This window comes from Lutzomyia longipalpis, chromosome 1, assembly GCF_024334085.1.
Source record: "Lutzomyia longipalpis isolate SR_M1_2022 chromosome 1, ASM2433408v1".
Lineage (NCBI taxonomy): Eukaryota > Metazoa > Arthropoda > Insecta > Diptera > Psychodidae > Lutzomyia > Lutzomyia longipalpis.
In genome coordinates, this window is record NC_074707.1 from 44,228,742 (window position 1) to 44,254,738 (window position 25,997).

At 38.7% G+C, this 25,997-nt stretch overlaps 7 protein-coding genes across 11 annotated transcripts; 1 reads left to right on the forward strand and 6 right to left on the reverse strand.

The window, feature by feature from the left end:
* Window positions 1-516: 516 nt before the first annotated feature.
* LOC129787622 (uncharacterized) lies at window positions 517-7,040 on the reverse strand. The gene is made up of 5 exons (XM_055823345.1): window positions 6,924-7,040; window positions 1,182-1,897; window positions 954-1,095; window positions 785-873; window positions 517-708 (listed from the first exon to the last, which is right to left on the reverse strand). Exons 2-5 carry the CDS (start codon window positions 1,863-1,865, stop codon window positions 619-621), a joined length of 1,005 nt encoding a protein of 334 aa, XP_055679320.1. The 5' UTR covers window positions 1,866-1,897; window positions 6,924-7,040; the 3' UTR covers window positions 517-618.
* Window positions 7,041-7,167: 127 nt separating this feature from the next.
* On the reverse strand, window positions 7,168-8,852 carry LOC129787588 (zinc finger protein 878-like). 3 transcript variants are annotated; one of them, XM_055823304.1, is made up of 2 exons: window positions 8,730-8,852; window positions 7,168-8,663 (listed from the first exon to the last, which is right to left on the reverse strand). In XM_055823304.1, exon 2 carries the CDS (start codon window positions 8,601-8,603, stop codon window positions 7,296-7,298), a length of 1,308 nt encoding a protein of 435 aa, XP_055679279.1. In that variant the 5' UTR covers window positions 8,604-8,663; window positions 8,730-8,852; the 3' UTR covers window positions 7,168-7,295. The 3 variants fall into 3 exon arrangements, with proteins under 3 accessions (XP_055679279.1, XP_055679278.1, XP_055679277.1); XM_055823303.1 differs by having other exon boundaries at window positions 7,168-8,652; window positions 8,730-8,834; XM_055823302.1 differs by having other exon boundaries at window positions 8,770-8,829.
* Window positions 8,853-8,968: 116 nt separating this feature from the next.
* LOC129787586 (zinc finger protein 808-like) lies at window positions 8,969-10,521 on the reverse strand. Its single transcript, XM_055823299.1, has one exon. The coding sequence runs from the start codon at window positions 10,344-10,346 to the stop codon at window positions 9,018-9,020; it is 1,329 nt and encodes a 442-aa protein (XP_055679274.1). The 5' UTR covers window positions 10,347-10,521; the 3' UTR covers window positions 8,969-9,017.
* Window positions 10,522-10,591: 70 nt separating this feature from the next.
* On the forward strand, window positions 10,592-12,116 carry LOC129787583 (oocyte zinc finger protein XlCOF6-like). Its single transcript, XM_055823295.1, has one exon. It carries the CDS (start codon window positions 10,691-10,693, stop codon window positions 12,056-12,058), a length of 1,368 nt encoding a protein of 455 aa, XP_055679270.1. The 5' UTR covers window positions 10,592-10,690; the 3' UTR covers window positions 12,059-12,116.
* Window positions 12,096-16,389, reverse strand: LOC129787511 (zinc finger protein 208-like). Its single transcript, XM_055823192.1, has 3 exons — window positions 15,359-16,389; window positions 12,389-15,297; window positions 12,096-12,320 (listed from the first exon to the last, which is right to left on the reverse strand). The coding sequence occupies exons 1-3, from the start codon at window positions 16,227-16,229 to the stop codon at window positions 12,237-12,239; spliced, it is 3,864 nt and encodes a 1,287-aa protein (XP_055679167.1). The 5' UTR covers window positions 16,230-16,389; the 3' UTR covers window positions 12,096-12,236.
* Window positions 16,390-16,700: 311 nt separating this feature from the next.
* Window positions 16,701-21,449, reverse strand: LOC129787534 (peroxisomal multifunctional enzyme type 2-like). 3 transcript variants are annotated; one of them, XM_055823234.1, is made up of 9 exons: window positions 21,296-21,449; window positions 20,543-21,187; window positions 20,101-20,481; window positions 19,870-20,033; window positions 19,693-19,813; window positions 19,345-19,629; window positions 19,102-19,287; window positions 17,232-17,429; window positions 16,701-17,167 (listed from the first exon to the last, which is right to left on the reverse strand). In XM_055823234.1, exons 2-9 carry the CDS (start codon window positions 21,177-21,179, stop codon window positions 16,950-16,952), a joined length of 2,190 nt encoding a protein of 729 aa, XP_055679209.1. In that variant the 5' UTR covers window positions 21,180-21,187; window positions 21,296-21,449; the 3' UTR covers window positions 16,701-16,949. The 3 variants fall into 3 exon arrangements, with proteins under 3 accessions (XP_055679209.1, XP_055679208.1, XP_055679210.1); XM_055823233.1 differs by having other exon boundaries at window positions 20,543-21,428; XM_055823235.1 differs by lacking the exons at window positions 19,102-19,287; window positions 19,345-19,629; window positions 19,693-19,813; ... (2 more) ...; window positions 20,543-21,187; window positions 21,296-21,449 and adding an exon at window positions 17,494-17,611.
* Window positions 21,450-21,596: 147 nt separating this feature from the next.
* LOC129787512 (vacuolar protein sorting-associated protein 8 homolog) lies at window positions 21,597-25,875 on the reverse strand. Its single transcript, XM_055823193.1, has 4 exons — window positions 25,673-25,875; window positions 25,178-25,399; window positions 24,155-25,117; window positions 21,597-24,094 (listed from the first exon to the last, which is right to left on the reverse strand). Exons 1-4 carry the CDS (start codon window positions 25,772-25,774, stop codon window positions 21,686-21,688), a joined length of 3,696 nt encoding a protein of 1,231 aa, XP_055679168.1. The 5' UTR covers window positions 25,775-25,875; the 3' UTR covers window positions 21,597-21,685.
* Window positions 25,876-25,997: the final 122 nt, after the last annotated feature.

Sequence of the window (25,997 nt, forward strand, 5' to 3'; positions counted from 1 at the left end):
GTGCTAAGGCAAATCCTACAACCTTCCTCAAATTTTTATTCAAAATCGGTACCACCTCAAGATGTTTTAAAAGGCAACGCAATGGAGTACCTACTGAATTTTGTTTCTTTATTAAATATTTTTTCATCAAATTGCGTCCATTTTTCATTTTTTTTGTTCAATAAATAATTCACATCCATTCTCTCATTCATAAAAAATATGCATATCAAACATCTGACAATCTATGTGAAATAAGAGTAAAAGAAGAATAAAAAGGTCCAGTAAAACTGCTTGGTGTTTTGACAAAATGTATCACTACAAACTAGGGAAATTTTATTACAATTCCATCATTTAATTTGTCCATTACAAGTCTTTTGTATTTTTTTTCAATTTGTTTTAGCCCTGAAGAAGGAATACAAATTGTTCGCAACGTCGGTAATAAATGAATTATTTAAACGTTTTAAACTAAATTCTTAACAGAAAATCAGATTTCTGTCATTTTTTTCAAACGGACGCTTCATTTAAAAAAAAACTCTATTTTTTGCCATCTTGTAATCCATTTTTTATTTACTAATTCAGTATTATAACTCATTTTGTTTTAGTTACTACATTTAAAAAAAATCAGAAAAACAAAGCCCCTTAAAAATCAATTGAATTATTGCCATCATAGTCATCAGTTATGATTTCACCTTTGAGTTCTGCCGTCTTCCTCATCTTGCTCCTTGATCTCTAGAGATAAAAATTAATAATTCATTCAGGTACTGGAAAATTAGGTAACTATAATAGTTTGAATGTTAAATCTTACGCTGTTCTTCGTATAATGCCGTCCATGTCCCTGCTTGATGAGGTACTGTACATGTCGTTCTCTCAAGAACTCGCTGTCGGGGAAATTTTCTGTGCAAAATTTTAATGTTAATGCATAATCATATCTTGTTGCTTCATACATCACAAATTTTAGAGAACATTCAACTTACTCTCGAGAATATTAAAGAGATTCGTCTCACGCAGGGCGCGTTTATTGAAATTCCCATTGAGATTGTAGTGTAGGAGAACTTCGTCTGTTATCATCATGAAGAGCCAGGATGAGTTTTGCATTAATCTCGAGATTTCTGGAAACTTTATGAGCAACAAAAAAGAAAGCATGAAGAACTTGGTAAGAATACAGAATAAGAACTCTTTAGTATGGATTTTGCAAAACTTACAACTTTCTGCCGGAAGTCCTCGTCACTTAGGCTGTTGTTGAAATCATCAAATTCCTCCAGGGACTTTAGTGGGAAAATGTTGATCTTACTTTCCTCAATCGGGAATAGTTTATCAATTTTTTCAGACAAATTCCCAAGACGAATTCTCTGGGTATCATGTGATCTTGCCAGTGCCTTCAGTTGCTCCATAATCAACGTTTGATTCTTCACGATGATTTTCTGATTATCGAGAATTTTAGCCAGGGTGGTTGAGCTTTCTGTGAGTTTAACCGGAGGTGGTTTTGGCTTGCTCACGAGGGTCTCCTTGTCCGTTGGTAAGTCTGTGTGCCCATTCTTCCGTAGAATTTGTAACAAATTATCCGTGAAATAGCTCGAGCAATCGCTCTTCTTGACTAAATTAGCAAGTTGAATCTTTAAGTCGGATTTCTCTTCCGGTTGTTGTTGTAGCTCCTCAGTGTACTCCTCGTACAGCTCGCTACCTTCTTCGTCCTCCTCCACCTCAGTTACAAGCTCTTCCGCATAGCTCGGCTCAACAACATAAACCATATTGGTGGTCCGAGCATCCAATATTTCATGTACATCCGTTTTGTACATTTTTCGCGGGCTCTCGTCGTCGGAAGAAGATTTAAGTTCCCTTACGGATCGGGTAACCGTAGATGCTGGTCGTAATGATAATCTCTTCATAATGCCTGTCAAAGATATGCTTTCTCAAAGCACTACAAGAAAAGTGGAAAGAAGTGCAACAAAAGAGCTCAAACAAAAATATATTAAAAACACAAAATAAATATAGTAAATCAAAGATAAACTATTGAATTCAAATAAGAAAGGAATAAAACACCAGTGAATATAAAAAATTACCCAAATTAAGTGACTTTTCCCAACATAAAGTGGCCCAAAAGGGCACGAACAAAGTGAAACTTAACAATGAAGTGATAACAATAAAAAATTACCACGAAATAGAATTAAACAAAGAACTACTCAATATACTAAAAAACAAAATTAAAAAGAATACAAAAAGAAATGATAACATACAAAATAATGAATTATTTCCACATTCCAGTCAAACAACAGAAGCAATGAACAAAGGAAAGAAAAAAAACAGATCAAAATCTCCACAGAAGACAAAAAAGCAAAAAATGGAGGCCTCATCCTCTTCAACACAAAGAGACGAGACATGCACGACCATGGCCGTAGATGAAGAAGAAACAGCCGAAATCTTAGCTTTAACAAAGGATCTTACACCAAGGATGGAGGAACAAAAAAGACAGACAACACAAATCGAAATTTCCACCGAAGAGCTCAACAAAAAATCAAAGCAAGAAGAAAAATTGAAGTACAACAGGAGTGACAAAGGCCCCTTCGTTGTGATGCTTGAGAAGGAAACTTCAAGCACATTAGAAGTGGCCAGAGATGTATGCAACTCAGTCGGCCGAGATAAGGTCGCTGAGGTCAAAAAACTATCACAATATAAACACAAAGTCACAGTTAAAACATACGATGCAGCAAATAGACTGCTGCAAGATCCAAACCTGCTAAGGATCAAAAAATACAAAAAGATATATGTACCGGAGGTGTACATAATCTCAGTTGGGGTGATTGACAACATCCCAATCGACTTCGGAGAAAATGAACTAAAAGAGGAAACAGAAAGCGATGAAATCGTAATCAAAATGGAAAGGATGATGAGTTACAACCCATCAAACAAATCATTGAAAAAATTGGACAAACTGAAAGTAACCTTCAGGTCGTTCAAACTCCCCCAAAAAATCAAAATCTTTGGAGCGAGCTTCCGAGTGAGGCTATACGTCCCTCCACCAACTTACTGCAAAAAATGCCTATGCTATGGGCACTTCAAGAAAATCTGCAAAAACAAGGAACGGTGCCCCAAATGCGCCGAAGAAAACACTAAAAACCATGACTGCAATACTTATTGCAAGTATTGTAATACAACAGAACACCAAACAAACGACAAGAACTGCCCAGAAAGAAAGAGGCAGATCAAAATCAAAACTAAAATGATCGAAGCTAAATGCAATTATCGGGACGCAATAAAGATGATTGAAGAAAACAAAGAGGACGAACCGAAAACACCAACGCAAATCAAAAATGAAAGCATGGCTCAAGTCATAAAAATAAACCAAGAGAACGACAAACTAAAAAACACCAACAAAATCCTAATCGACATTTTGCAAACAATAAGCAAAATGGCATACTCACAAGGAACTACATTCGAAGAAACAATCGAGTACATCCGAGACGCGTTGGAAGACAATCTAACGCACTACAGCCACAATGAGTGAACCTAACACAGAATCTAACCAATGAAAATAACACAAATTAATATAAGAAGCCTAAAATCAAACAAATCACTACTAGAACAGTACATAAACGAAAATAAAATCGAATGTGCCTTATTAAGTGAAATATGGACAAACAAAAAATCAAAAATTAATATAGCAGGATTCAGGAAACACCTCCACAGCCGCGAAAACGGATACGGAGGTGTAGGTATACTTATAAACAACAAAATAATAAGCAAAAGCAAAGTGAGAAGTGATCTAGAACCTCTAGAAGTTATAGAAGTGCAAATAAAAAAAGAAAATAAAGACTATACTTTGATCTCAATTTATATCCCACCCCAAACTAGAAATAAAGACATAAAAGAAAAACTAGGAAAACTTTTAAATGAGCTAGTGAACAAAAACAATGTGATTCTAGGTGGTGATTTTAACGCAAGACATGATATGTGGGAAAACAACTCAATAAACAACGGAAGAGGCGTCTTAATAGCTGAACTAATCTCATTATCAAACCTAATATGCATCAATGACGGACAACACACCCACTACAGCAGTCATCGCAACACAACATCAGCTATAGACTTAACTCTAATATCCCCCAACCTAATAGATAAAGTTCAATGGAATGTAAACGAAACAGAAATAGGATCAGACCATTTCCCTATAGATATAAACATTAGTGTAGAAAGACAGAATTTACAAGGGAAACTTAAGACTAAATTAGACTTAAGCGAAATAAAAATACAACTAAAAAACAACCTAAATCTAAACGAATGTACAACAGCAGAAGAAATCGAAGGAGAAATAAAGAAAATAATACTCAATAACATTAAAACATTCAAAGATAATAATGACAAATATATACCAAAATATTGGTGGACTGAAGAAATAGGAAGACTGTGGAAAATAAAAAAAGAAAAATTCAAACTGTACAAAAAACACAAAACAGATTACACGGCTAAAGAACTTAGAAAAATAACAGCTAGACTTAAGCTAGAAATAAAGAAATCAAAGAAGAAAGCATGGATTACTTTTATAGAGAGTATAAATCCAGGGAGTAGCCCTTTAGAAATATGGGAGAAAATAAATAGATTTAACAATAAAAAGATTAAAAGAAGAAACAACATTATAGAAACTAAGGAACAAGGAATAGACTTTATAGAACATAACTTCATAGAAGAAGAATACAAAACGGTAACAACTCAATCTATAGATATAGACTATGATTTTTGCTCATTTGAAGAAGTAAAAGAAATAATAAAATCAAACAAAAATACTACCCCAGGCATAAACGGAATCTCACATGAAATGATGAAAAAATTATCGGACGAAAACATTAAAGCCATAACAAATATATATAACAAGACATGGAGAGAACAAATAGTTCCTAACAGTTGGAAAAAATCAAAAATAATACCTATACTAAAACCAAAAAAAGATGAAACGGACATTGCAAGCTATAGGCCAATAGCACTCCTCAATGTACTAGCAAAAAATTTTCATAAAATACTAATAAACAAAATAAATAACTTAGTATATAACAACAAAATACTACCAAATAATACATATGGATTCAGAAAAAACAGAAACACAACAGACTACTTACTTAATCTAACAAATACCATCAAAGAAAATAATAAAAGAGGCATGAAAAGCATAGCTATAATAACAGATATTAGTAAAGCATTCGATAACGTAAACATTGAAACACTAATTAAAAAACTAAGAGAACTTAATTTTCCCACAGAAATAACAAACTGGCTCGAACACCTACTCAATAACAGAGAAATAATAATAGACGAAGAAAGCTATACAGAAACCATATTAACAAGCACAGGGCTACCGCAAGGTAGCATACTAAGCCCAACACTATTTAACTTATATACCATAAATCTACACAAAATTAACTCAACAGATTGCAAACTATTACAATTCGCAGACGATATAACACTAATAGTCTCAGGAAAAAACAACACTAAACTATACCAAAACGCAAATAAATTATGCGAAACACTCAATACAGAACTGAAAAAACTAGATCTAGAACTAAACCCAAACAAATGCAAATTCATACAATTCGACAACACAAATAAAAATAAAGGTGAAATAAAAATTAACAATATAAAAATAAAAGAAGAAAGATACCACAAAATACTAGGAGTATATATAGACAAACAGCTTAATTTCAAAATCCACAAAAAAGAAATAAAAGCACAATGTGAGAAATACACAAATCTCCTTAAAATCTTTAGCAGAAGCAGGGGAGGAGCCCATCCAAAATCATTAATTATGATATATAAATCTCTAATCAACTCCAGAATCAACTATGCTGCACCAGTAGTATGGGATCACAAGGAAAATCTATTAGAAAAAAATATTTTACAAATAGTTAAAAATAAAGCCCTCAGAATCGTAATGGGATATACAAAATCCACACCAATAACATCTATGTTAGCAGACGTAGGAGAAATGCCAACTAGATTAGAACATGAAAAAAACACAATAAAACATCTTATTAGAAGAATACAAGGGCCAGACAGCTGTCCCAACATTATAAACCAATATAGAGAACTTGAAAACATAAACTACATCAAAAACAATTACGAAGAATTTGAAGAAACTGGAACAAATACAGAAGAATTAGATAAAGAAAAAATACTAGAAAATCTTAAAGTTAAATGGAAATCAGACTATCAAAACATAACAGAAAATGTAGGTAAATACAACAAACAGATAAGAAATAACAAATTAGAAGATAAACCATGGTTCAAAAATAAAAAACTAAACGCTAGAGCAACTAAACTAATAAATAGACTTAGAAGCGGACACTCTTATGATAAGAAATTCCTTAAAAAAATAAAAATAAGCGAAAACGATCAATGCGATCTTTGCAATACAGAAGAAAACGCGAATCACATCATAATAAACTGTAAAAAGTATGATATCTCAAGAAGGAAGTACAAATCTATCACCAACGCCCCAGACCTCCAGAGCATACTCAAAGAGAACAAGACAAACAAATTGATAGAAATCTACGAGTTCACCAAGGAAAACAACATAGACATTTAAACACAAACAAACTCACTCATATATTATAAGTAACAATAAGAATGTACAACTTTACCATATATTATTATGGTATGATACATCCTTATAGAACAGGATAATACTCTATCCTAAATAAGAGTAAACAAATCCAGAACAAATTAAACCAACGACAAAAATTCAAATTCAAACAAACTAGTAATATAAGAGTATATGTATATTGTGTGTAGACGTCAAATGACGTTTGGCCTTGTGGCTTGAAAAGGCTGGGGCCGTAAAGCTTTAAAATAAAAAAAAAAAAAAAAAAAAAAAAAAAAAAAAAAAAAAAAAAGCACTACAAAATATGTACATAAAATGTTATTTTTTTAACAGTTATTTTTTATGCAAAACTTTTTACCTTTTTCGCTGTAGAAAATTTTAGGATTTTAGTTGATTTTTAGCCGGAATTTTGTAATAATTAATTTTTGTACAAACAAAACGAGCTTCTGTAAACAATACTTGACATTAGTACTGTCAGAAGCGACGCTCGGTGGCGCAAAACGAAAGCAATTACATGTAGGTATTTCGACCGTTTTTTTTTATTTAGGATTTTTGGCTCAATTTTTTTCAATTAAACTAAAATTAATTAAAAGAAACGTTAAATCTTAATTTTAATTTAATTTGCTAATAAATTACATAAAACACATTTACTTCTTAATTATTCTATTCTTATATTTTAGTATCCTGTATCAATTAATTCACTTATCTAGAAAGAATCTCATGTTCTAATTTAATCCTTAATTTTATTCTTCTTTCCCAGTGAATGACTATCTCGCATATGTCTCATTGCATCGGAATTTGATGCAAATTTTTTTTTGCACGCATGACAAGGGAATTTCCTCTCTTCGTGAATACGTTGCATGTGCTTCTTGAGACTATCTTGCACTTTGAAGGATTTCTCACATAATTTGCACTGATGCGTCGGTACGCCGTGCTTGTGGGAAATGTGAACATTTACACTTGTTGTCGATGAGAATGCTTTATTGCAAATTTTGCATTGATACGGCTTCTCTCCCGTGTGAGTCCTTTCGTGCTTGCGCAACATTGTCGGACAGAATGTACTGTATTCGCAATCTTCCCATTTGCATTTGTACTGCTTAGCATTAACGTGTGCCTGTCGGTGATGTTGCATCATCCTTACGTGGGTATCGTACTTCCGGTCGCACTTTGGACACGGATGACCTTCTGCTTTCTTGAAGTGACTCTGCATGTGAATGGCAACACTGTTCTTGGCTGAGTAGGTCTTCCCACAAATGAAGCATGGATGTCTCTCGCGGTTGGTGTGAATTTCCCGAATGTGGTTCTTAAGTCGTCGTACAAAATAGAAGGTTTTCCCACAGAATTGGCATACTTCCGTTTTCTTCTTATTAGAATCATGCTTCATGGTCATGTGAATTTTTAGAGCGATCTTCTGAACGTAACTTTTGCCACAGAGAGCACACTCAAATGGTTTCTCGCCTGTATGCGTTCTTAGGTGATGCTTTAGATTTGTGCTCGTTTTAACGCTCAAAGGGCAGTGAGGACATTTGAATTTCCTTTCCAACATCGAATATGGAACTTTAATCTTTGCTGGTCTTCCGCGTTTCTTCTTTTCCTTTCCATCTGCCAAAGATGCAGATTTGTTCTCCACAGCTTCTTCATTCTGGTTTTCTGGCTCTTCCTCAATGGTGCTTTCATGAAAATCTTCAAGGAAATCTTCATCATCCTGATTTTTTGAATTTTCTTCGTTTGTTTCTGTGTCTACTGAGGGATCATCATCCTGTGGCAAGTGGCTGTAGAGATGGTTATTAAGCTCTGATAGAAGAAGGAATATTTCTTGGCATATGATGCATTTGAACAGTTTGTATCCTCCGTGAATCTGCAGATGGTATTCAAAATCCGTCAATGATGTCTCATCCTTTGCGCAACACATGCAAGTGTAGGAGGTATGAGCAATTTCTCGGTGATCCAACAATTCTCTGTACTCCTTAAAGATTTCTCCGCATTCCTGACATTGAATCCTTTTGCTGGATTCATCTTTTATCTCAATGGTAGTCATTGTTCCAAGGAATGAAGGAGTTGTAAGATGTTGTCAGCTTCTTAGAACTCTTGAAGATTCCTGAAGAAAATTACGAGAAAAATTAATTTATGATGCATTTTTCCTATGTTTATGGAATTACTGTACCTTTTGACCTGTAATAGAGAAACTGACTGAAATTACAAACCTAAAATTCTGCAAAAAGGACGAAAAGTTTATGTTTTTTGCATCACCTAAAAATTATTTACTGCAAAGCAAATTAATTCTGACGTTGAGGGAAAGAACATGAAGATGATCGTAATTTGAAAATGACCGTTACGTTCTTTATGTTCCGGGAAGTCCGGGAAGAAGGAAAATTACAAAAATTATGATTATCTTTTTTACAATTTATGTATTTTACATAATAAAATGTACAAATAAAATATGCGATACAATTTAATCCTTTGAACTTCCCTTCTTTTTCCTCCATGAATGGCTATCCTTCATGTGCCTGGTTAAATCTCCTTGCGATGCATACCTTTTGTCGCACACTGAACAGGTGATCTTCCTCTCCATGTGCACCCTGCGCAGGTGACACCGCAGCGTAGCAGGTACTTTGAAGACTTTCTCACAAAATTCACACTGAAGTGTAGCCGGACAATGCCGCTGTGCAACATGTCGTCCAACAGCGGCTTTTGTGGCAAAGGCTGTTTGGCAAATACTGCACTGAAAAGGTTTCTCCCCCGTATGTGTTCTCTGGTGCTCCACAAGGACTGACCTGGACACAGACTTAAAGTTGCACGATTGCCAATCGCAGTGGTATTTCTTTGGTGCCACATGCATATGTCGGTGATGTTGCAGCATAGCAACGGGTGTGTCGAAGGTCTTGTCGCACTTGGGACATGGATGTGCTCCGGATTGTTTGGCATGACTCTGCATGTGAATAGCCACAATCCCCCTGGATGCGTAGGTTTTGCCACACACGAAGCAAGGGTATCTTTCTCTATTCGACGAATGAATCTCCCGGATGTGTATCCGCAATCGCTCGACAAAGTAGAAGGCTTTTCCGCAAATTTGGCAAACTTCCGTTTTCTTTTTACTCTTGTTGTGCTTCATTATCAGGTGATTCCTCACACTACTCTTCACGGCGTACTTCTTCCCACAGAATGCGCACTCATAGGGTTTGATGCCCGTATGTGTCCGGAGGTGAAGTTTAAGATTTGATGCTGTTTTGGAACTATGTGGACACTGGGGGCATTTAAATGTTTTCTCAAGCAAGGAATAATCTACTTTTTTTCTTTTTCTTCGGATACGTCTTTTTGGCTTCTCAGGATTTTCTTCCAATTCTGCAGTATTTTGTACATTTATTATTTCGAGTTTCTTCTCAATCAAATCATTCTCATCTGTTTCATCGTGGTGGGAATCCTCAGCAACATGATGCGATTCTTGAATAACAACTTCCACTTCCTCTTTTGTAACAATGTCCTCTAGTTCGGGAATTTCCTCCTTCATGTGACCCGGAAGGTGATTATTGAGTTCAGACAGAAAGGAGAATTCTTCCTGGCAAAGGATGCACCTGAAGAGCTTGATTCCTCCGTGGATTTGAAGATGCTGCTCAAAGTTAAGCAAGGAGATTTCTTCCTTGGTGCAGCATTTGCAGATAAACTGATGATGTATACTCTCTTTGTGAGTAATTAATTCGTTCTCTTCATTAAAATTTAATCCACATTCTTGACAAATTATACAATTAATTGTTCTTTCCAATTTAATCGGAATTTTATTCATTTTTTAAAGTAAAAAAAACACTAAATTGATTTCCTTTTGAGAGTTTTTCCTGTTTTCTTTTTTTTTAATTACACACTTGTTTGTAAATTATGTTTTAATCATAATTTTCTTTATTTATTTTGATTTATAAATCATTTTTTATTATCAAAGCAAAAAACTCGTCTAAATGCCGACATGTGCGTGAATTTACCCTCCAAATAAAACTTCTGAGAAACACCCTCGCGAAACGGAAAATCCCAAGATTTTCTCATTCACCGTCTTTGCAAATTCGTTAGAGGGTCAACAACATAAAAATACTCAAAACAGTGAATTAAAAACAATAAGAATTATTAAATAAATAAAAAATGGATATTGTGCAGTCGCAGATAAAAGAAGAACTCTTAGAAATAGAATTGCGATGCATAAATTGCGGTAGTATGTTTGAGGATGCAGCGCAAGTGGAGAAACACAGAGAAATTTGTCACATAACTCCCTATTCCTGCAAAACCTGCCTCAAGGAGGAAGCATCCCTGCAGGGATTTGAATCTCATCTCCAGCACCATGGAGGAATTAAATTATTCAAATGTATTATATGTCAGGAAATGTTTACATTTCTCTGGGAACTCAACATGCACCTCCCCATACATCTGCCCGACGAGAAGGAGCAGCAGGATTTTCACGAGGGATTTTCTGATTGTGAAAATTCTCTTCCTCTGCCTGACGAGAAAGAGGATGAAAAGGATGAGAAGATTAAGGAAGAGGATTATGTGCATACATCGCATGATTTCAATGATGCTTCAGATGCAATTGATGAGGAAAAACTATTCTCAAAAGAAAAGAAATTAAAGAAGAAAACGACACAGAATACAGAAATTCAGATGACTAAAAGGAAGCGAGGAAGACCACAGAAGATTAAGAAGGACGCAGCAGATGTGAAGGAGAAGAGATTTCACTGCCCACACTGTCTTCATTCATCCAAAACTTTTTCCAACTTGAAGAAGCATATCAGGACACACAGTGGCACCAAACCCTTTGAATGTGCTCTCTGTGGGAATTGCTATTCCGACAAATACGCCCTCAGGGATCATCTACTCATGAAGCATGTCCAGATGAAGCACCTTAGTGAGGTGTGCTCGTACTGCGGGAAGGGTTTCAGGCTGCGAAAGGGATTGCGGGTGCACATTCGGACGCAGCATACATCAAAAGAGCAATACTCATGCTTTGTTTGTGGCAAAATCTATGCTTCAAAGAACAGCGTTGATCTCCACATCCGTACACACAGTATCCAGCCTGGTGGTCATTCATGCCCAAAATGCGGGAAGAATTTCGCACGGCGAGATTTGATGTTGCAGCACCATCGACACATTCATGTTGCACCCAAAAAGTTCCAATGCACCTGGGAATCCTGCACGTTCCAATCCGTAACTCTCGGGGCTTTTGTGCTTCACCAACGGAAGCACACGGGCGAGAAGCCATTCCAATGTGGGGTCTGCAATAAGTGTTTCAAGAGCAAAATGGCCGTATCCTTGCACACAATCAACATGCACAAGCCAGCAACCATTCAATGTGGATTCTGTGAAAAGATCTTCAAGCTGCCCAGTGCCCTACGCAACCACGTGCGTAGGATTCATCAGGAAAGAACCCTCCCATGCCCATATTGTGACAAAAAGTACGGCTTTAAAGCTGACCTAACGCGACACGTGAGGAATAGTCATTCACTGAAGAGCATCTAAAGAACGGCAGGTTCGCTTCAGAGTAAAATACAAAAAATTGAATTTTCAATGAAACAAATTTTCTTTTATTATTTACATCCAATGGGGGGCATATTTGATGGTAGAAAAGAAAAAAGATTATTTATTCTGCTGCTTATGAAAAGCCTTATTTTTTTAGTCTAAATAACTGTGGCGATTTCTACTTTAGAGATTGTTCTTCCAATGGTTGAACACTTGAATCAAATCCAGGTGATAATTCTTCGTCGATCTCCATATCAATGGTCTGAAAAAATTAAGGATATTTTAAATTGTGTTAAAAACTTTTTAAAAAAAATAAGAAGAATAATTTACCTCAACTGATGCAACTTTTGTTTGCTCCTCATCTGTCTTATTAGTTGGTGATTTATCTTCTGGCTCAAGGGTAGATAGATCCTTATCTTGGAGAGTGTTCTTCCTACCACGACGCTGTCTCCGCATTGGTGGTTGACTCGGTGTTTGTTGATCACTTGTCAATCCCTCAGATTCTTCATGATATTTCTTATGTAATTCAAGTGCCTTCATATAGGGGAAAGCACTTCCGCATTTCTCACAAGCATATGGCTTGGCATCTTTATGTTTACGCCGAATGTGTGCCGATAGGCCACACCTAAGTTCAAATCTATCCCCACAAATTGGGCATTTCTCTTTCTTCTCATGATGTCCCACATCAGGGGTTTTTTCGGGACTTTCAGGCGTCTTCTGGGGCACCTCTTCACCTGTACTCAATTCCTTGTCAACCGTTTCGATTGCGGGTACTTTGGTTGCATCAGATATTATTTTATCATTTTCATCATTTACCCCTTCACTCTCCTCCTTTGTTTTCTCCACTATTGGCTTGGATGCACCTTCGGGGATATTCGTTAAAGCTCCATTTACTTCCAAAGTTGAGCTACGGAGATTAATTCGTGGATTCTCGCAGCGCATATTCTTATGCCGCACCAGGCCATTGAGGGAGGAAAAGACCGAATTGCATGTCTTGCATGGGAATGTCTCCACGGCATGCATGGTGGATAGATGATGTCCAAGTCCTCCGGGTTTACCATAGACTTTCCCGCAGAAATTGCATTTGCATGGCTTATTTTGATTAATCATCCCCTCCCAATCGTGTGTGATGTTTGCAATATTATTCTCCCGCTGCCCTGCACTCGTATTCGTTAGTCTTCCTTCAATGCCATTCACCCGGCTTGTACGTTTGGGAAGGATTTCATCCTCCGATGAAACACTCTGTGTTCGGGATCTCTTAGCGGACTGCCCATAGCATTCGTGTGTGGCCAGCGTGAGGTCTGAGCAGAAAGTCTTCTGGCACGTTTCGCATTGAGTAACTGTGCGATTCTTGTAGTGTCGCACCAGGTAGATTGGATAGAGGAATTTACTATCGCAATCCTTGCATCGAAAATATTCTCCCACCCTCTTGAGATGCGTTGCTATATGATCATTCAGTACATCACGTTTGCCCATAATTTTATCGCAAAGTGGACATTTCTGCTCCAATACGGGTTTCTGCTCCACCGCTGTTAGATTTGCCTTTTGATCCAACATCCTTGGAATGGAATCTTGCACATCTCCCAAGAAGTGAGACATTAATTTAGGTCTGTTGACTACTTCCTCCTTAACCACGGTCCTATCCTCATCATTCACGAGAGCAATTTCAATTTCAGAATTCTGCATGACTCTCTTAATTAGAGCATCATTGGATTTGGGCATTGTCACATTGCCGTGCATCATTTTGTGTGTCCTCACGTGCTGCTCTAGCTTGCCATAGGAGCAAAATCTATCGTTACACACTTCACACTTGAGATCCTTACGGCGTTTTAGGTGGAATTCCAGCATTTTCTCAAAGGGGAATGGCATCCGGCAGTATTTGCACGTGTGCGGCTTCTCTCTGTGAGCATTGTAGATGTGCGCCTTCACTCCATTGCGAATTTTGTAGAAATTCGGGCATTGATTGCAGTAGAACATCCCATTCTTCTCCGTGTAGAGCTCCTCGAAGTATTTGTCATTCTGCAGAATAAATGGTACTGCACCCTCATTCACTCTCATCTTCTTTTTACGAATAATCATTATATTCCCATCAGATCTTGCAATTTCATGTGTCTCCTTTGAATCATTCTCAGGGGATTTTACGTCTGTTGCGCTCCCTGGTTGCGTGGGCCTTCCTCCGGGGACACCTCTCCTCTTGTGATACAATTCATGATTAGTCAATTCAGCCTGATTGCGATAGCGATGCGGGCAGTAGCGGCAAGCAAGGGGGAAGGATTTCCTCATGCGATATGCCAGGTGCATGTTGAGAATTTTGGAGAAGGCAAAACCTTTCCCGCAATGCTGACAAATTGTCTTCTTTTCCTTGTGTGCATGAGCAATATGTGCTGCAAGAGCCCCCTTTCCCGTCACAACTTTGCCGCACTTGGGGCAGGTGAATTTCTCATCGGTGACCCTCCGTGGCTCAGTGGTGGTGTCATTACTATCGACAAAGTGACTAAATTCAAATGTTTTTCCAGCATCATACGATGTACTTGGTTGATTGAAGGATCTCTTCATGTGCGGCGGCAGAGGCATTTGGAAAACCTTCTCATCCTTTGGCTGTTCATCCCTCTCATGGTCACGCATATGCCTCCGCATGAGTTTAATGTTGCAAAAGGGCTTTTCGCACTTTGGACACTTCCTCTCAATGGTTTTCCTCCTGTGTGTCTTCAATGCGAATTCTCCGCCAAAATTAACCTTGCAGTGCGCACATTGATACTCATCGCTGGATCCCGCCTCCATCTTCATGTCTGGTGGCTCCTCTTCCTGACTAGTTGTCTCATCTGTGTCGTCCTTTGAGAAGACCCCATGTCCTTCGTAAACCCGGGAGAAGGTATCCTCAATGAGTTCCCTCTTCACCGTTGCATCCATACTGATGTTGATGCAATCATTGCATCTGTAGTAGATTTTCCCCTCAAAATTCATTATGTTGCTCTCAGTGGGAACTTTTATGCAACTATTGCATGCAAAGCAATACTGTGATCCAACTTGTGTCCCGGCATTTGCATTATCCGTGCGCTCCAATGAATGTCCCGTGAGATGATCATCCAAAAGGGTGCTGGAACAGAATTTTTCCGCACATACAGGGCACCGAACGCCCTTTCGGGTCTTTTTGTGAAGTTGCAGCAATCGGAAGGATTTGAATTCCAATCCGCATCTCTTGCATGTGAACTTGTTCTCCTCCACACTGTAGCTCATTCCTAATTAAAAGAAAATTTAATTAAACAAAAGGTTATAAACTTTGCTGAATTCTGTAGTTACCTGTATTCCGTGGCAGGAGATCTATGATGCCACCTTCGGAATTATTATCATCATTGCAGTCTGGATGGTAGTCTGTTCCTGATTCAGTAACATGATCCTCCTGTTCGCGCTTAACTCTCTCCTCAGTTGTCACTACTTCCACGGCTTGCAACAAATTCGCCGGATCTGATATATTCTCCGATGCATTTCTATGCTCAACACCGCTCCTCTTGAAGGGCGACACAGTGCCCCCGTTGATTACCACAGAAGACGAGTGCAGCAGTGAAGATTGCGGCGATGTGGTTTCCTCAGTAGCAGCGTGATACTTTAGATGAGAATTCAATTCGTGGATCTGCAGGAAGTTCTTATCGCACATTTGGCATTTGTAGATTCGTACACCACCGTGCATTTGGAGGTGGTACTCCAGGTTGCGTAGAAAGGAGAATTGCTCGTTGCAAACTTCGCATTTATACGGTTTAGCTCCGGAATGATTGCGCTCGTGCACATGTTGCTGCTCCTCCGTGCAGAATCCCCGGAAGCACTCCCGGCAATTGTAGATGGTTTCGAGATTGCGAGTGCCGTGCAATGCGGAATGCTGCCGGAAAGAATCGACCGAAAAGTAAAATGTTTCGCAGTATTGACACTCCAGCAGTGGCACCCGCAAACCATATCCCGTCTGCCCCAGCTCCTTAAACTGCCCAATTTCATCCGTTCCGGGCGCATTCCGCTCGAGAGTTTCATCGTGAACTGGGGGACCCGCACTGCATTCGGGTGAAACAAGACCGCCGCCGCCATCAAAGTCTTCGGGATCGGATGGCATTATTTCCAACTCCTCCCTTGCTATGGATTCATCGGCATCCCCATCGTCTATCACTTCCTTCTTTATGATCATTTCTAAAACACTTGGTGCACCATAAAAGCTGCTTTTGACTTTTTTTCTCAACAAAAACTTTGCAAAAAACTTATGCTGTGTTTTCGTCTCTGCTGTCAGTCACAAGAACTTAAATTAGTTGACCCGACTGAACACACACCCCCGGGCAAATGTTTGCTAATTTCACTATGCGAAAAAAATTTAACGTAAGTTTGTTTTTAGAAATATTCAAATTTATTTTATTTCAATTAAAAATATTTGTTAATTTTTCTGTAAAGTTAAAAAAAAATTAAAATTTTCAAGTCAAAATTCCACAAAAAGAATGCCCCGCTGGGTACTAGAGCCCATTAAAAAATGTTTTTTATTCATTCTTAGGAAGTTCTTATGGAAAATGTCACAGCATAAACCTCAAAATCGATGTCGCGGCATGAAGCCGGAAAATTCACAATTTGCGAATTTTCATTTTCTTCTCATAAAAAAGAAAATCAACAATTAAAATTTTCACAGATTTATTGAAAATCTTCACCCATAATACATTGTATTTCATACAATTTTATGATTTCATGATTCTTTTGATTTGACAAAAAACGTATAAAAAAAATGAAGTATTGTACCAGTTTTTTAACCCATTTTTAACCAACAATTATTACACTAAAAAAGCACATTTGAACCACAAAAAGAAATAAAAATCACATAAAAACCATTTCCCGTGTGGAATGCAAAAAATGTTCAATGATTTCTTTACAATTTTGAATCGGTTTTCAAGAAGGGAACCAATTTCTGGGTTAACATGATGTTTCCGGTAATCTTTAGTTTTCCCTTCATAAATGCAACCTGAGGATTAATTTTCCCTAAGGCGATGTCCACAAAATCAGAATCCGCCACGGTCAAAGTTGTATCAGCTTTGACACCGCCTTGTGGTACCCCTTCGTACACCTTGGCGTTCTTCAAATCGAGCGCTGCAATGAAGGAAATAATGAAGTGTCGTCCTGATATATTCCCAAAAGAAAATCATTAACTTACTCCATTCTTTTACAACTTTTCCATTTTCCGTAATCTTGTACGAAAACACTCCATTCACGGACTTTGCCTTTGCAGGTTCGCCATCAACGCGATCTTTAATAGCTCCAAAAATAGCATCACTCTGAAGACCCATCGTGGATGTTGTTGCGCTTACAACTTTTTCAGCTTTAACTGTGCTCTTTAAATCAACATATGCTCCTATAAAGGAAAAAGTATTATCTCACTGAACAAGTAATGTACAAAGTCTCTGAACTAATATTACCCCAAAAACAATCTTATATTAATATCTTATCAGGGCCTTTTCGAGCAATCTTTTTCTCTTCACTACTTCACATCAATTGACTTAGAGTCGTCAATATTACGCGCATAGTGGCAAGTCATTTATATAAAACATAGAGGAAGATAGAGACAGCTATATTTATGCTTATTTACTTTTTTATGTACATGCTGAGAAAGTATGATAACTATATAATACAAGTCCTGAGTAACAAATTTAAATTTAATGACTTTTTGTTGGGAAAATTAACATTTATCGCGAGTTACGCTGACTTGGTTTAAAAGGAACTACATGAATATAAGATTTCCGACATTACTTTTAATTCACCGTCAAGTCTGCCACAGACAAAAAAATCATTCCTCATTTTAGCAAGTTCAAGTTCATTAGAATTAATTTAACATAAATCGTTTTTGCGATTCCTCTTAAAAACTTTGTAGAATTCAAATTAATGTTCTTTAATTTTATTAAAAGAATTAAAAAAGTCTGTCGGTGGCAACAGAACTTCTCCAAAACTGCCAAGCCGATCGTTAGGGAATTTAGTTTGGTATTGGACTGCTTTTTCATACATTTCAGTTTTTTTCATATGGATTTTTGAGGTTAAAATTCTGCGTAAATATAAGATGACCCAATATTTAGTTATGTTTTATTCCTGTTGGATAACTGCACTGTATTTTTGTTTCCAAATCTAAAGAATCAAAAATCTTAGAACATATTTAGAATAGAATTTTATCCTGAAAAGTACAGGGTGGCAGAGCAATATAGTCACGAAATTAAATGCTCATAACTTTTTTTTTATCAGTTTTATCATGCCAAATTTGGTGGAGCTGACTCCAAATCGGGAGGCGCTAGAGTTGATAATGTAAAAAATGATCTTCACACATCATTTTGCAAAATCGATTGCTTAGAAAACTGCGCGCTGATCCTTAATGGGTTAAGCTCGTCTAAATTGTCTAAATCCCACGACTCATTTTCACCTAACCTCATTTTACCTGAGCGATCCTTTTTGCTAATCTCTAGCGAAAATTAACGTCTTTCGCTCAGTTCTACATGATAAAAAGAATCTATATTAAGAATTTATCTCGCAATTTCAATATAAATTTCTCAACTTATGGCTGTTTTTCTCTCGATAATTTCCTTTTTTCTCACAACTTTTTCACAGGACGTTTTCTCTCAAAAAATGGCTGCCAAGCTTACTTTTTGTCTAGGCCTACTTTAATTTCACAGCTAAATTTAAATTCAAATGTAACGTCCTTAACCGTTTTCTTTGAAGAATGTGGAAATTTAATTTATTTTCAAGGAAAAACGATTTTTTTGCTTTCCGGGTAGGACTGGGGGCGTACCGGGGGCCCTTACTACATTTTACATGTTTTTTCTTCCCGAATTTTTCGATTTTATCTTAATTTCTTTTTATTCAAGTCAATCTTAAATTTTCTTAATTGTTTTAAGATTAAGCTTTCATTTGGGAAAATATCAGCGATATAATAAGTTCTAACGCAAATGGGTTAACAAGATATGTAGAACAGAGAGTACATGGACCGTTTCAAAGTTTTTTTCCTGATAAGATTAAACAGAGTAATAAAAAAATGTACATACCACTGAGTACATCTTGGCCAGTCTCAACAACACTCGTTTTAAACTGAATACGATTGCCATTTTGCCACATATCAACTTTGAGAGTTTGCCCAGGGATCACTGGTTTCACGAATCTCACCTTGATGGCTTTGAAGAGTGTTGAATCATTATTTGCATAGGCCTTAAGGACAGCACGTAGAGAGAATCCTGAAGAAATGGAAATTAATTAAGAGATTCTTAAGTTAAGAGCACTTGATCCCTTACCCAGGGTACATAATCCATGCAAGATGGGAATTTTGTGGCCAGCAATGATGGAGAAATTGGGGTCAATGTGCAGAGGATTGGGATCTCCGCTCAAGCGGAAAATTGCTGCTTGATCCACCGATGTCTTGAGTGTGATGGAGCAATCTGGTGAAGTTGTGGGTGTTGGCAGGGTAGAAATAACTTCGGGACTTGGGTGTTTCTTCCCTCCGAAATTACCACATCCAACAATGAAGGTTGCACTCTGATTCCGAGCCACGAGATTTCCCTGACTATCGAAAGTTTCACCTAAAAAAAAACATTTTTTTGTCATAACTTTTAAAATTATTTGAGTAAATTAAATAAACTTACAGGCTGTAACCACAACAGCACCAGATCCTTTGTCCATCACATCAATTACTTTTCCTTCTGTACGAAGATTTCCCTCCAGGGGAAAATCAAAAACTTCCAAATATTGTTCTCCGTGAAGAATCTAAAATGAATTTCGGCTTGAAAAATCTCAATTTGTGCAATTTAAATTGTTCTTACATTGGTCAGATCGAATTCTTTGTGAGTTATTGCACTCTTTGTGATCCCCGTAGTCATTGTAAGCATTAATCCAGGTTGAATGAAGAATGAGGGCAAAGCAGAGAACTCTGCGTGACTCTCATACAAATACTTAAGGTCAGAAGGTTCAGATACAGATGCACCAACTACGAAGAAACGAAAAAAATAATAAATATTTATAAAGAAAGATAAGAAAAAACTTAAAATTCTTACTTCCAAGAGCATAGAGAATAAGATCCTTAAAACCAAATTTAAATTCATTTGTGAAAACTCCATTGGCTGCAGCAACTGTTCCATCATTGCTTGATTGCTGCTGGTTGTTCTGAAGATCCTCAAGTACCATCATGAGATTGGCACTTGCCGCCCCGATTGTTCGCATATTTCGTGCTTCAGACATATCAACTACCTTTGACCAGGCATCCCGGACATTTTCAATTGTAACGTCGTGATGGAGAGATGTTCTCAGCATAGTTCCTTTGCCGGCAATAAGCTCCACTTTTCCCGCCCATCCTGCGGCACTTGCCACAACAGCCCCATTGTCTTCGGTGTTCTCATGACAGAGATATGCAACAACAGGGGCAATCAGCTTCGGCTCTAAAAATACAAATATTATGAGAAAATCAATTTGAATGCAACTTATAGTGAGAAAACTTACTGAGCTCTTGGAAAAGCGGCTCAGGAATAATTCCCTGAGTCATTCGAGACGCTGCAGTGGGTACAATAACATTGCAATGAATGTTGTACTTTGCCCCCTCAATTGCTAGGGTATTGGCAAGACCAACGAGCCCAAGCTTAGCTGCGCTGTAGTTTGCCTGCCCGAAGTTTCCGTAGACTCCTGAATTACTCGAGGTCATGATGATTCGGCCGAAATTTTGCTTCTTAAAGATTGGCCAGGCTGCTTGGGTGGTCTTGAAGCTGCCCTTCAGGTGGACATCATGGATCAAATCCCAATCAGTCTCGGAAATTCGTGGGAAACTCTTGTCTCGCAGAATTCCTGCATTGTTCACAACCACATCAATTCGTCCAAAATTCTCCATTGCCGTCTGGACAATCTTCTCCCCCTCGGTGACGGAATTGTAATCCGGAACTGCAATGCCTCCCAAGGCACGAATTTCATCCACAACCACATCAGCTGCCTTCTGGGACTTGCCCTTCCCATTTGGATCACCACCCAGATCATTCACCACAACTTTGGCGCCACGGCTAGCAAACAGAAGGGCATACTCCCTGCCCAGACCAGCACCAGCACCAGTCACAATCACCACACGACCATCATAGCGTAGTTGGGACATTTTCACTTCTAAATTCCAAAAAAATTGAAGAGAAATTGCAGAGAGATCAAAAATGACTGACTGCCATATAGGAATAATTTGAGCTTCTAGCGCAAAAAAAGCTTTTTTTACACCACCTTTAGCTATATATAGAGTGTCAAGTGATACAGCAATTATTGTAATCAACGACTGCTTGAGTACTCGATAAGAACGTGGATAAAAAGATAAGAAAAAACTTAATAAAAAAAACACTTAAGTGCAGAAGAAAACACCAAGTGGGCCCCAGTACAACGACCACTTGGTTGAGCTACTCTCGCGCATTGAAAATAATGAGTGAAGAGTACATCCGAGTGGTCATTATACTGGGGCCCACTGTAGTGACAGCTGTCAGTTCGCGCTTTCTCTAATTTTTTTTGCCGGGAAAACAAAAGATTTGAATAAATTAATTTTATACAACTTTATTTTATTTTTTCTTTGATACATTCTGATTTATTTACTTTATAGACTTTATAACACTGCACTACAGCTTAGAAATTATTATACTTTTGCAATCCTATCCGGGGTGGAGCACCCAATTGCAGAACTGCTGAGGATGCTGTTGTTGTGTGCTGCTCCTCCAGGATGTTCTTCTGATCAATGGTCAATTGCGGTTGCGACGTGTACATCATGTTACCATTGATTGATGTACCACATCGTGGACACTGGACGCCATCATCCTGATCAGTCTTGGATGCCATGAGACACTCCTCGTGGACAACATGCCCACAAGATCCGAACACAACGACCGAATCTTGATTTTGATTTTTCAACCAAAATCGACAAACGACACATTTTATGTTCTTTACGATTAAACCTCGATTGGCTAATTTCTTCTCTTTGGCTAGTAAATTGTAGAGGTCTGTCCCGAGAATTCGGGCGGTTGTTTGCAGAAGAAGTGTCTCATATTGGGAATTTGACAGCATTCCCAGCAATAGATGTTTTATATCACCAAAATTGCCCGTTGTTGTACCCGATGTTAGCACAAGTTGCACCAATTTGGATAAATCAACATACTTCCCAGCTGCATGGAGAATATTCCGAGTGATGGATGTAAGATCTGGTCGTGCAAGGATAATGTTTAGGAGTGAAAACCACAGGGTTTGTGTTTCAGTCTCCGGAAGAACTTCTGAGGCACGCGAACAGAGAGCCAGAACTTGTAGAGCTGATGATTCTGCAACACTCTCTGGAGCTTCCTTGAGGAGTTCCAGGGCAATACTGAAGGCAGCCTGGTAGTTTCCTTGTTGCTCATGAATTAGCATGCAGGCTTCATTGAGTTGGTAGCTCTTGACGAGTTCCAGTACAACATCCAGGCGATACTTGTCATTGCTACGGAGGAACTGCTCCACACTGTTTGGATTAAATTCACACAGAAGGGCAATGAATGTTTCACAATCCTCCGCCTCCAGTGTCCAACCGTTCTTTATCAGATTATCCAAGACAGTGTAGAGTTGTCTCTTATTCCCTTTCACCAGCTTTATGATTGCCCCAACATTTGCACTGAAATTCTCCACAATAATTCGCACAACTTTCTCGGGATTTATATTGAGAAACTTCTCAAAATTCCCATAAATTTGCTGATAAATCTTCCTATTCGGCACACTGGCATATTGCTGAATGTAAATGAACATCTCCTCATGACGCATTGCGTCCTGGAGGTAGCACTGCAGGATATCATCAAATCTCTTTGTCTGCTCAAGGAGGTACTGCATAACACGGAAGCAACGACTCTTCTCCGCCATTCGAATCATATCGTGAAGTGGAATGTGATTGAGGCAATCGGCTGCAAGGAGTTCCAGCCACGCCTGCTCTCGTTCAAAATGTTGTCGTGTACTCTCACTATGAGTCATTTCTAGGTAGCTAATCACACTCCCGAGGAAGGCATCATCCTTTGGAAGACTATGCGAAGCTATTTGCAGTGCAATAAAGTGAAAGAGGCATCCAACATCCGTTGCCGTGGCATGTTCTGGGGAAACAATCTCCAGGAGAATGTTGACAATCCTCTGACGATGGGAAGCACCGAGTTCTCCGGAAAATTCCTTCTCCTCAAATGCCAATGAAATCACATTGAGTGTCTCGCGAATGTCAAATTTCAAGAGAGCCCGCAAATATGGGTACGGCAGCTCACTATCATCAGCCCCATTTGAGTGAATTGTGGTCAAGCAACGTAGAACTTCGTGCTTCACAGTGAGCACCATGGAGGGATCAATGTCTCCACTCAAATAGCATCTCCCCGCGAGACAGTTGGATATGTAAACGAGCAAACTATTGCCAAGAATTGTATTAGACTCATTCACAAGTGGAATGAGTTCAGTCAGTGAGACGGTGTAGTCTCCAAGAGCCTTCGTATTGAGGTGCATCTGTGCCCTATAGAGGTTTTCCTTTTTGGAAATTGTTAATACTTGATGGAGATCCAAGCATTGCCAGTCTAGAAGAAGAATCAGCTCTTCCAATTTCTGCGGGGATAATTTCAGCCAAAAGTCACACAGACTCTGTGCCACGCATGGAGATAATCTTGTAATCTCTCCCCTCTCAATGTGCAGCGTAAGGAGGTTCAGGAAGTAATCTGTATTCTCTAGACGATCCCACAATTCCTCCCAAAGTAGCTCAACCTCACCCACCTCAATCAGGCACTTCATAACGGCATCCAAGCAGTGTTCTGGATTACGACTAGTATCAGCAATATATTCCTCAATAAGCTGCAAAATTCGGGCTTTTGCCACTGCAAGCCTTCGTGGACGTTCTTTGAATGATCTGTATCCGTCAATGGCTAAATCAATGGCCTCCTCCCACTTTTGATTAGCCACCAGATGCGATACTCTATCCACCCATGCTCTAATGCTCACAGCTTGGAGGCTACGTGCTCCCAAAATGTACAAAATATTCCCTCGGCTGACAATCTGTGAAAAAAAATTAAAGTTATTCTAAAAAAAAATTGTTTTAAGGGACAAAAATCTTACAGAATTGTAACAAGCCGTTGCACCAGCAAGAGCGAGTGCTGGAGAAACATTCCCACCCGTTGCGAGAGCCTTGAATTGAGCTGAATTGTACACCAGTCCAGCTGATACCAAATCCAACCCATCTAGCTCCCTACTCGTGCGCACATCCATCAAATGGAGCACTTCGGAACGATCAACGGCTGCAATGGATTTGGGGCCCAGCCAGTGCAGCGATAGAAGGCTGTAGGAGAGCGTAATGTGCCGGAGAAAGATGAGGGATACCCGTCCGGAAGATGCGGTTACTTGATGAAAGAACAATTGATTCCCCCGGGCAGCTGCTAGCACGGGATCAACAACTCTTGAGGCATCTGCTGCCTGAATTAGCACCATTTGCCACGAAAGCAATGGCAGGCAATCCGCTGGTCCTGCCAATGCCTGGAATTTGATAATCTTCAATCGTGGACGAATTGTAACAACGAAAAATTTTGATAATGTAGCCAGTGCGACGATTGTGAAGGCTTTCAGGGGATGATCCACTTCATTGACAATCAATGGCTCCAGGCAGCAAACTTCTCCGCGTGCTCCACTGAAGAGGCATCGAGAATCACATCCACGTATCCCCAGGCGTCGTGTGAAATTCAGTGACCACACAGAACCACCGGAATCCAAGCAGAGTGCCCCATTGCCGATCCATTTGATGTTCAACACTCCGGTATTGGGTGTTATTATGTCCGGAAGGGAGCGAATGGTATCCCCAGTGGATGTATCAATCATCACAACGTGCCCTCTTGCGTAGCCGGCAAGGAGACGCGTACTTGTGGCATTGAAAGCTAATGCAGACACCGCACCCTGAGCTGTGTGATCACGACAACACCACCGGAGTGTTTGATTCATGTCAAAAGCCAATATGTGCCCATGGGAAGTACCCACTGCAATCATATCCTCAACAGCTACTGAAGATGTCAATCCAGCACCCACTCGATCCTGAAATAAAATAAATTATCAATTTATCTTTCATTTTTGAGTCTTTAAATTAAAATTTACAGCAGCTGAGGTGACTTGTGTCGTAACTCCTTGTAGCACAACATGACGCAGCAAGGATCCAATGCGTGGTTGCTCCTCAATAGACACTGAGATTGAAGGAGATGGAGTGACGGGTATTCCTAGGTCAGAAGTAGATCCATCATCAAAGTCCAAGTCATTGAGAACACTCTCCAGAGTTGGGATTGTCTCCACTGCAGGCAGTGAATACTCAGCATCATCGAGCTTTACATAAAAAATAAACAGAGAATGTGAGTTTATCACACGAGCACGCCCAGTTCCTATCGCCCAATTTGGCCTCTCCAGAACTTGCTGAACTGACAAAATTCTAATCAAAACTTCAGGAGGGAGTTATGGAAGTACTCTGATAAGGTTCTTTCTATGCAAAATATTTTAATTCTTTTACCAAATTAACCAGAAAACAAACAAATAAATAATTGAAGCATAAAATCAGCAGAAAATTAGTCAAATTGTGAAAATAAACATAAAATATGTTACCTCTTCGATGTCAAAATCAATGGATTCTGCAAGAAGTAAGCTATCATTGGATCCACGATCCGATTCCAGGGACTGCACAGATAGGGCTTTCAGGGTATCCATCGCCAGAGAAAATTCCTACTTGTTTTAAATCATTTTTTAATTTCACTTTTGAAAAAAAAACTCCACAAAAATATTTTCTTTTCGCACTGAAAAAAAATCTCCCCGACTGGCCACAAGTGCTAATTTATGCGTACTAATTTAGTATGCAATCATCATAGGGGTTGAAAAAATATTGGTATTTTACTACTTACGCGTAAGAGGTGACGTGGGTGGGCAACCGGGA

Bases quoted from the DNA above. Each gene is read 5' to 3' on its own strand.
- LOC129787622 (XM_055823345.1), bottom strand. From the start codon at position 1,865: ATGAAGAGATTATCATTACGACCAGCATCTACGGTTACCCGATCCGTA. The intron at 1,096-1,181 runs GTAAGTTTTGCA...TTGCTCATAAAG, and splicing joins AGGACTTCCGGCAGAAAGTT to TTTCCAGAAATCTCGAGATT. The intron at 874-953 runs GTAAGTTGAATG...AATTTTGCACAG, and splicing joins TCTCTTTAATATTCTCGAGA to AAAATTTCCCCGACAGCGAG.
- LOC129787588 (XM_055823304.1), bottom strand. From the start codon at position 8,603: ATGACTACCATTGAGATAAAAGATGAATCCAGCAAAAGGATTCAATGT.
- LOC129787586 (XM_055823299.1), bottom strand. From the start codon at position 10,346: ATGAATAAAATTCCGATTAAATTGGAAAGAACAATTAATTGTATAATT.
- LOC129787583 (XM_055823295.1), top strand. From the start codon at position 10,691: ATGGATATTGTGCAGTCGCAGATAAAAGAAGAACTCTTAGAAATAGAA.
- LOC129787511 (XM_055823192.1), bottom strand. From the start codon at position 16,229: ATGATCATAAAGAAGGAAGTGATAGACGATGGGGATGCCGATGAATCC. The intron at 15,298-15,358 runs GTAACTACAGAA...TCTTTTAATTAG, and splicing joins TCTCCTGCCACGGAATACAG to GAATGAGCTACAGTGTGGAG. The intron at 12,321-12,388 runs GTAAATTATTCT...TAATTTTTTCAG, and splicing joins CAAAAGTTGCATCAGTTGAG to ACCATTGATATGGAGATCGA.
- LOC129787534 (XM_055823234.1), bottom strand. From the start codon at position 21,179: ATGTCCCAACTACGCTATGATGGTCGTGTGGTGATTGTGACTGGTGCT. The intron at 19,288-19,344 runs GTAAGGGATCAA...CCATTTCTTCAG, and splicing joins GCATGGATTATGTACCCTGG to GATTCTCTCTACGTGCTGTC. The intron at 17,168-17,231 runs GTAAGTTAATGA...CCTTCATTGCAG, and splicing joins AAAAGTTGTAAAAGAATGGA to CGCTCGATTTGAAGAACGCC.
- LOC129787512 (XM_055823193.1), bottom strand. From the start codon at position 25,774: ATGGATACCCTGAAAGCCCTATCTGTGCAGTCCCTGGAATCGGATCGT. The intron at 25,118-25,177 runs GTAAATTTTAAT...ATTTTATTTCAG, and splicing joins CACAAGTCACCTCAGCTGCT to GATCGAGTGGGTGCTGGATT. The intron at 24,095-24,154 runs GTAAGATTTTTG...TTTTTTTCACAG, and splicing joins CAACGGCTTGTTACAATTCT to ATTGTCAGCCGAGGGAATAT.